At 40.6% G+C, this 9,835-nt stretch overlaps 1 protein-coding gene across 1 annotated transcript; it reads right to left on the reverse strand.

Annotated features, from left to right (window-relative positions):
• Positions 1 to 7,242: 7,242 nt before the first annotated feature.
• On the reverse strand, positions 7,243 to 9,142 carry LOC106581364 (uncharacterized). The gene has a single exon (XM_014163380.2). The coding sequence runs from the start codon at positions 8,915 to 8,917 to the stop codon at positions 7,739 to 7,741; it is 1,179 nt and encodes a 392-aa protein (XP_014018855.2). The 5' UTR covers positions 8,918 to 9,142; the 3' UTR covers positions 7,243 to 7,738.
• Between the last annotated feature and the right edge of the window lie 693 nt (positions 9,143 to 9,835).

The following is a 9,835-nucleotide window of genomic DNA, read 5'->3' on the forward strand; positions in this document are numbered from 1 at the left end:
CGTCCAGAGTGTCCGGCAACAGTGCCTCGTCCAGAGTGTCCGGAACCAGGGGAGACGGCCCACTGTCCAGAACCGGTTGAGTCTGCCTGCGACCCGGAACCGGGTGAGTCTGTCTACGATCCGGAACTAAATAAGTGTATATTTAACTGTGAACTAAATGAGTCTGCCTACAGCGTTGACCGGAAAGAGTCTGCCTACGATCCGCAACAGAGTGAGTCTGTCTACGACCCGGAACTCAATGAGTCTGCCTACAGTCTGGAGGGTAGTAGGCCGGAACCAGAGCCACCTCCAGGATAGGTGGGTTGGGGAGGGGGGGTGTAGCACAAGTGCCGTCGTTGACGGCAGCCACCCTCCCTTCCCTCCCTTTTTGTTTAGGGGTATTATTTTTTGTTGTGGTATTGGGGATTTTTGTGTTTTCTTTTAAGGTGCATTCCGGGGTCTGCACCTTTAGGAGGGAAAGGGTGCTGTCACGTCCTGACCAGCAGAGGGAGTAGTTGTGTAGAATTTTGGTCAGGACGTGGCAGAAGTTTGTGTTGTATGGTTTTTCTAGTATGTCTGTTTCTTTGTTGGTCTGTGTGGCTCCCGATCAGGAACAGCTGGTTATCGTTGTTCCTGATTGGGAGTCATATATTAGGAGTGTATTTTTCACCTGGGGTTTGTGGGTTGTTGATATAGCACTGCTTTATGTTAGCCTGCTAAACTGTTCCTGTCGGTCTATTGTTTCTTGTTTTTTCTTGGTGTTCACATTCAAATAAAATATGATGAGCACGCAACCCGCTGCGTATTGGTCCACTTTTTCCGACAGTGATTTCTCCATATCTTCAGACGAAGAGGAGCGTTACAGCTGTATCTAGATCATGGTGAGAGTAGAAGAGATAGTGGTGGCATTTCAGACACTATGGTAAACTTTCAGGACACCTGTGACTCAGAGTTTTGTTAGGTTGGATATTATTCCCAACTCATACATTTTTCTCCAATTTCTAACAGTCAGCGAACATTTGACAGATTACATGCAGGAGGTATTCTCACGGCAGGCGCTGTAGGGACAGTAACTGAAGGAGCAGTACTAGTAATGAAGGATGCTATATTGATATCATGGAATTGGACTACGGCGCAAATGAGGGGTATTGTGAGGCTATAGTCATGGGCCATGTTGGAAGTAGCAATGGTTACTTTACTAGCATTGTTGGGATATCAGTTTATGACGACTCATGTCACATGGATTGGTAACTGGTAACTGGGGGACTGATGGGAGGACAGGGAATGCGGTTATTCAAATATCACCCATTATGTTGTCAGGAAATGACCCATGTGTTGCATGTTGTATATCCTCAGGTGAAAGCAGAGATATAACCAAGGGCACGGGCTGAATTCTGGAGATTGAGTGTACATCAAAGAGACACCAGGCGGGGGTGTTAGGACAGCGTTGGTTTGGGACACACACTACTCCGTACAGTACCGGCAGCGGAAAAGATCGTCATGTCTCTCTTTGGGGGGTGCATAGTTCTCCTGTGAAGTGAGGTACAGCTGCAGAATGGGTGAGTGAAGACACCATGACAGAGGAAGCGGAGCGAGAGAGAGAGACTAGATTCCACTGTAAGACATATAGATGGGTTGGGTCTGGGAGCTACTATAAACATCATAGTTGGGTTGGGGTTAGCTGCTTTATTGGTTAATGCATCGTATGATAGAGGATAGAGGGGTAATTGTACTCTGAACAAAGTGTTGAAGGCATTGATGTGAAAGCATATGCAGTGCTGAGTTACCTCAAGAGGATGTAATGTTGATTAGGGATACACACTTGCATATCAGGTGATGTGCCTATCAGGTGAAATGGAGGAGATGGGGAACAAAGTGAAAATGACATGACTTGGGAACACCTCTCGGAACCTGGGGCCTAAATGGGAAAACTGGGTGAAAGCATGAGGAAGCTTTTTAGAGCTTTCATTTTTGTGGAACCCAGCAGGAAAGTATCCTGGAGGCATAGAGTCAGGTGAAGAGAGAGTGGGAATTGTGATGGTCTCAGACTTTGGTTTTCATGCATATATAATTATGCATAGCTTATTATCTCATTGTTATCTTATGTTTTGTGTGTCTTTTTGTTGCTTTCCAAGTCTTGTGCTATTACTCTCTTAGGAACCAGAAGGGGGAGTGGAGAAACTAAAAGCTGCTCCATTTTACATAGAATGAGTCCACAGATTCAGCTGGAATGGCATTTTGTTGTGTGATGATAGATGGAAATAAAATTGTGTGATTATAGTACAGAGGCCATAAGTCTCTGAATTTGTAAACCTCGCGGTGAATGTTTGTTCATTGTCTGTTCCATTTGTTAGTTTGTTTAATTCATGTTTAATAATCATTTGTTCGTTTTTTTATTCATGTTTTATTATCATTGTTTATCCATTTATTAGTAATTTCCAAGTTTATATAAATTGAACATTAGGATGCAATTGTTCAAGAGAAGGGACTGTTGGATTCTACATTATGAACATTGAGGTATTAAAGACATGATAGATCAGATGCATAGTATATTAAGGAGTGAGATCTGTAGAAAGACAGAGTGGCTGTGGAATGTGCTGGGTGGATGGGAGGAGCTCAAAGGATTGCTATAGGGGAGACAGATGGACATCTGTGGACTAGAAGAAGGAGGGGTTGAGGTCAGATCGCCTAAAGGGAGTAATAAAGGTTTACTACCCTTTTCCTGTGGAAGCATATGATGCAAGGATTGGAGAGAAGGAGTAGTTTCTTAAAACCTGTTAAGGATAGGGGGCAGTATTTTCACGACCGGATGAAAAACATACCCAAATTAAACTGGTTACTACTCTTGCCCAGAAACTAGAATATGCATATTATTAGTAGATTTGGATGGAAAACACTCTGAAGTTTCTAAAACTGTTTGAATGGTGTCTGTGAGTATAACAGAATTCATATGGCAGGCAAAAACCTGAGAAAAATTCAACCAGGAGGTGGAAGATCTGAGAATTGTAGTTCTTCTTTCTAATCCCTATCGAAACTACAGTGTCTGTGGGGTCAGGTGGCACTTCCTAAGGCTTCCATTGGTTGTCAAAAACCTTCAGAAAGTTGTTTCAACCGTCTCCTGTAACCGGGCAGAGTATAGGAGCTCAGTCAATGAGTGGATTGCCTGGGGACAAATGGATTGGATATGCGCGATCCCACAAGGGCGCTGTTCCTTCTTTTTCTCCTTGAATGAATACGCTATTGTCCGGTTGGCATATTATCGCATTTTAACATTAAAAATACCATAAAGATTGATTTTAAACAACGTTTGACATGCTTCTAAGTACAGTAATGGAACATTTTGACTTTTTGTGTCTCTAATTACGCTCGCGCATTATGCCTTTGGATAGTGACCTGAACGCACGAACAAAACGGAGGTATTTGGACATAAATAGGGATTATTTCGGGAAAAAACAACATTTCTTGTGGAAGTAGCAGTCCTGGGAGTGCATTCTGATGAAGATCAGCAAAGGTAAGAGAATATTTTTAATACTAATTCTGAGTTTAGGTGACCCTGAACTTGGCGGGTGTCTGTATAGCTTGCTGTGATGGTGAGCTATGTACTCAGAATATTGAAAAATGTGCTTTCGCCAAAAAGCTATTTTAAAATCTGACACAGCGGTTGCATAAAGGAGTACTGTATCTATAATTCTTAAAATAATTGTTATGTATTTTGTCAGCGTTTATGATGAGTATTTTTGTAAATTGATGTGCACTTCACCGGACGTTTTTGGTGGGAATACATTTTCTGAACATCACGCGCCAATGTAAAATGCTGTTTTTGGATATAAATATGAACTTTATCGAACAAAACATACATGTATTGTGTAACATGATGTCCTATGAATGTCATCTGATGAAGATCGTCAAAGGTTAGTGCTTCATTTAGCTGTGTTTTGGGTTTTTGTGACATATATCCTTGCTTGGAAAATGGCTGTGGTTATTTTTGTGTATGTACTCTCCTAACATAATCTAATGTTTTGCTTTCGCTGTAAAGCCTTTTTGAAATCGGACAATGTGGTTTGATTAACCTGTTAGGGCTAGGGGGCAGCATTGACACGGCTGGATAAAAAACATACCCGATTTAATCTGGTTACCACTCCTACTCAGTAACTAGAATATGCATATACTTATTACATATGGATAGAAAACACCCTAAATTTTCACAAGACGACCCCATGTTTTTATTCTTTCGTCTTTGAACGAAAACAACGACTCCCGGTCGGAATATTATCGCTTTTTTACGAGAAAAATAGCATAAAAATGTATTTTAAACAGCGGTTGACATGCTTCGAAGTACGGTAATGGAATATTTAGAAATGTTTTGTCACGAAACGCGTCGGGCGCGTAACCCTTCGTCACCCTTGGATAGTGTCTTGAACGCACGAACAAAACGCCGCTATTTGGATATTACTATGGATTATTTGGGACCAAACCAACATTTGTTATTGAAGTAGAAGTCCTGGGAGTGCATTCTGACGAAGAACAGGAAAGGTAATCAAACTTTTCTAATAGTAAATCGGAGTTTGGTGAGGGTCAATCTTGGTGGGTGTCAAAATAGCTAGCCGTGATGGCTGGGCTATCTACTCAGAATATTGCAAAATGTGCTTTCACCGAAAAGCTATTTTAAAATCGGACACCTAGATTGCATAAAGGAGTTCTGTATCTATAATTCTTAAAATAATTGTTATGTTTTTTGTGAACGTTTATCGTGAGTAATTTAGTAAATTCACCGGAAGTGTTCGGTGGGAATGCTAGTTCTGAACGTCACATGCTAATGTAAAAAGCTGGTTTTTGATATAAATATGAACTTGATTGAACAAAACATGCATGTATTGTATAACATAATGTCCTAGGCGTGTCATCTGATGAAGATCATCAAAGGTTAGTGCTGCATTTAGCTGTGGTTTTGTTTTTTGTGACATTATATGCTAGCTTGAAAAATGGGTGTCTGATTATTTCTGGCTTGGTACTCTGCTGACATAATCTAATGTTTTGCTTTCACTGTAAAGCCTTTTTGAAATCGGACAGTGTGGTTAGATAAAGGAGAGTCTTGTCTTTAGAATGGTGTAAAATAGTCATATGTTTGAAAAATGGAAGTTTTGGGATTTTTGAGGAATTTGTAATTCGCGCCACGCCTATCATTGGATATTGGAGCAGGTGTTCCGCTAGCGGAACGTCTAGATGTAAGAGGTTTTACCTTTACTTTTACTCAAGTTTGACAAAAAAAATTCCCACTACTGCTCACAAATTTAAAGTGGATGTAACAATGATCGTAGCTTCACCTGGATTCACCTGGTCAGTCCATGTCATGGAAAGAGCAGGTGTTCATAATGATTTTCTACACAGTGTGCAATCCTTTGGCAAATAACTGACAAAGGTATAAGATTTGCCGATTTAAAAAAAATAAAAAAACATTTTTGAGCTGCTGATTTTTTTAGGGATGAATGTAAGCAATAAACTGTCATATTATCAATGTTTACGACTGCATGTACTTCTGCTTAAAGGTTCTACATACAGTTCCCTCTGAAATTATGTTATCATGACAATTAGGCACATTTCCTCAACTGCAGAGAAATAGAACAATAGAACAAATCATAATTTACAACCGCTTAATGATGACAATCACAATGGCCTTTATATTGTGGTTTATTATGAAAGAAGACAATACAAATGAGAAATTAAAGCTGTAAAAAGAATGTGAAATGTATGACTAGAGAAAGAGATGTAATGTTTTAAGGCTCTTTTAACAGTTTTTGCTATAGATCTGGACAGTGTAGTTGATCAATAAACTGCAATTTCAAAAGAAGCTTGATTAGGTCCTCAGTACACTGAGGAGGATAAATAGTTGTCTGCAGTAGGCTTACATAAATCATTGTATTACGCTAGTTGGTGTGCTAATTTATCCTCTTGAGGATACCCTAGGATAGGGGGCGCCACAGCGCATTTTGAAAAAAATTCGTTCCCATTTTCAACGGCCTACTAATCAAACTCAGAAGCTAGGACATGCATATACTTATTATATATGGATAGAAAACACCCTAAAGTTTCTAAAACTGTTTGAATGGTGTCTGTGAGTATAACAGAACTCATATGGCAGTCAAAACCCCGAGACCGATTGAAACAGGAAGTGGAATTCTGAATTGTGGACTCGACTTCTCATCGTCCCTATTAATCACACCGTTAACAATGGTTCAGTGAGCACTTCCTATTGCTTCCACTAGATGTCGCCAGTCTTTTCACAGTGGTTTGAGCCTTATACAGTCGAAACTCAGTGAATGAGACGCATTGGAAATTGGTCACAGGGGATGGGCCATCACCATTATGACGCCGGCGGCCCTGTCTACCCCCACCTTTGGAAACGTTTTAAAACACTCTACAACCGTCCCCGTCGAATCTTATTGGCTCTCTTGGTGTTACAGGCCCTGAAGATTAATGTTTTACAACGTTTGACATGTTTGAACGAACCTAAAGGCGGGAAAATCTCATTTTATCCGAAACTGCAGCCCTGCGCACGTGGAGAATTTGGAGACAGCCCTAGGACGCGCTACCAACGGCAGGCTAATGGAAATGAAGGATGGACTTTTTCGACCGAAAATACATCTGTTGTGGACCTGGGATTTCTGGAAGTGGTTTCTGATGAAGACAACTAAAGGTAGGCGATTATTGACAATATTATACAAGATGAGATGTGACATGCGATTGTTCCAAGATGGCGCCGAGCTCGGTATATTAGCTCATTTTCTGAGTATCGCATCTCCTTTTATCGCAAAGTGTGATTACCCAGTAAAGTTAATTTAAAATCTGGTATGACAGGTGTTCTCAAGAGATATTCATCTATAAATGTTAGATTGACAATATAAATTAAAAAAATCGTTTTTCGAATAGTAATTTAGGGAATTGTAGCACTGTTTCCCGGGACGCATTTGAGGGGAAAATAGTTAGTCAACGTCAGACGCCGATGTAAAATGCGGTTTTTATATATAAATATGACCTTTATTGAACAAAAGAATGCATGCATTGTGTAACATGATGTCCTAGGTGTGTCATCTGATGAAGTTTGTAAAAGGTTAGTGCTGCATTTAGCTGTTTTTTGGTTATTTGTGATGCAAGTGGTTGGTCGGAAAATGGCTATGTTGCTGCTTTTTACGATGGACTCATCTAACATAATCTAATGATTTGCTTTTCCTGTAAAATCTTTTTGAAATCGGACGACGTGGGTCGATTCAGGAGAGGTGTAATCTATAAAAAAAATATATATATATATTTTTTTAAAGTATTCATTTTTTTATGCTAATTGGCGATATGATTTTTCGCTGGATTTTGATCCCGCTGACGGGATGAGACGCTGAAGAGTATGGTCATAATGAAATACTGGAATGTGGGTAAAATAAGGTATCTTAGTATTCTCTTTGGTAGAAGGAAATATCAAATTTTCATACTTTGTCACTGTTGTTGAGTAGATATCCATGAAATGTCTCATATACATTCTTATACACATAAAAATCAAGATAGTTCAAACTATCAAACTACACAAAAATCTACAAGGCCGATAAACAAATAAACAAGAGATTACATTTTCCACAATCACCAGCTAAAGCATCAGCTATGTTTTAGATATCAATAAAAACACCTCTAACTTTTATATAAACATTAATGCATTTTCTTCCTAGTTTTCCTCATAACTACTCTATTTTCCATTGCACTGTGAAACAAAAGGCTAATTAGGATGAACGCATAGGTACACTTTTTGGTGTTTTCCATAGTAGTAACAACCCTCATTGAAGTTGTTGCTCTCCACCACTTTCTTATAGGCGCTGACAGCATGCACCAAGTAGTTGGGGAGTCTTCTGCTGATGATCTGAGCCACATCCATCATGTTTCCCTTCAGTTTCTGCCCTTCAATCTGTTCTTTGATCAGATCCATGTTGATAAGCTTAGGTACAACACTGAAAGAGATCACCACTTTGATGTTGTTCTTGGTCTTCACCTCAAAAAAATTTGCTCCTCCTTCATGGCCATGGTACTCCTTGCCAGCTAGCCAGTTGAAAGAGAAAATGCGCTCCTTGTCATTGAAGACCCTGATAGACCAGTTCACCCAGTAATATTTATTCTTAAGGGTGTTCAATATGGATTTGGTGAAGTCAAGGTCAACAGTGCCAGGCATCTCCTCAAGCTGTTTTACCATGTCCTCTTTGGCTCTTGGGGCGAAGTTATCAATGATATCATCAATCACTTTTTTCATGCTCTCCTCAACTTGTTCCATCTGCTTAAGCCACTTCTTCAGCATCTGATCCCCCACATCATTTTTCTTGAGGCTGTTGTAACCCATGAAGGCAATGATGCCCTTCACAAAGAGCTTCTTAAGAATCTCACAGAAATCTTCTATCGCACTTCTACTAAATTGTTCTGTGTTAACCACTGTCTGCAGCATGGAGCCACCTGAGGTATTCCCAGTAAAAGCATTGTAGAGGGCATCCAGGTTCACGTCTTTTTCCAAGTGCTCATAAGTTGAGAGGAAATCGTCCATTTTTTCTTTTTTTAATTTGGGTTTGGCATTGAAAAACTCCTCAAATTTCTTGTACTGGTTTAGAATTTGTGCCTCCCAGTGAAAGTTCTGCTTATTCAAGGAGGTCCTCTGCAGCTCCCGGGAGATTTCTTCCTCTGCCTGGATGCGTCTCAAATGCTGGTTGACTTTGTTGAACTGCTCAGTCATGTACTTGGCGTCCTGTCCTTCTGGGTTGCTGAAGATCTCATAGGATGCTTGGAATACAGCCTCCAGGATGGGACGGAACTGGCCCACAGTGCCTGCCAGGAACGCAGAGGCCTGTCCCATGATCTCAATCCCCTTTTCTAAATTGTCCTTGTTCTGCAGGAGCCATTTTGCCACACTGGTCATTTTGAGAGCTTTGTCACAGACTAACGTCCAACTAGGTCTTCAAAGAATCTTCAAATATGTTTATGTCTGAAAGAGAAAGAGGAAGAAACATAAAAACCAAACACCTGTAGTTACCTGGCCCTCCATGGAATCAGTTTGACACCCCTGGTGTAGAAAATTATTGTATCATCTAAACCACAGTGAAATATATTTCCCATAACCCAAAATATTGTATATTCAGCTGTTTGAAGCCGGTGTACAAAACCGAACGTAAAAGACACAAAATGGAAACTTTAGAATGGGAAACGTAGAAATAACACAAATAACCGATCTACCACTACTTAGACTTGCTTTCAATGGGAAAGATCTATAACTCACATTTCTATGTGAATTTGCTTGCCCAAAAAAGTTACAAATTGTAGCTTTAAAAATACATAACATTTTGGGAATTTGTAGAAGACTTTTGTAGTTAAATACAAAAAAAAAACGTTTTTAGACACATAAGAAAAGATAATAAACAGGCCTTCTGAGTGGCGCAGTGGTCTTAGGCACTGTATCGCAGTGCTAGCTGTGCCATTAGAGATCCTGGCTCTGTCGCAGCCGACTGCGTCCGGAAAACCCATAGGGCGGCGCACAATTGACCCAGTGTCGTCCGGGTTAGGGAGGGTTTGGCCGGCAGGGATGTTCTTATCCCATCGCGCACTAACGACTACTGTGGTGGGCTGGGCGCAATGCATGCTGACATGGTCGCCAGGTGTATGGTGTTTCCTCCGACACATTGGTGCGGCTGGCTTCTGGGTTAAGCGGGGATTGTGTCAAGAAGCAGTGCGGCTTGGCTGAGCTGGGTTTAGGAGGACGCACGACTCTCCACCTTTGCCTCTTCCAAGTCCGTACGGGAGTTGCAGCAATGGTACAAGACTGTAAACTACCAATTGGATA

This window comes from Salmo salar, chromosome ssa02 (genome assembly GCF_905237065.1).
Source record: "Salmo salar chromosome ssa02, Ssal_v3.1, whole genome shotgun sequence".
NCBI lineage: Eukaryota > Metazoa > Chordata > Actinopteri > Salmoniformes > Salmonidae > Salmo > Salmo salar.

Coding starts and splice junctions, on each gene's coding strand:
- LOC106581364 (XM_014163380.2), bottom strand. CDS start 8,917: ATGACCAGTGTGGCAAAATGGCTCCTGCAGAACAAGGACAATTTAGAA.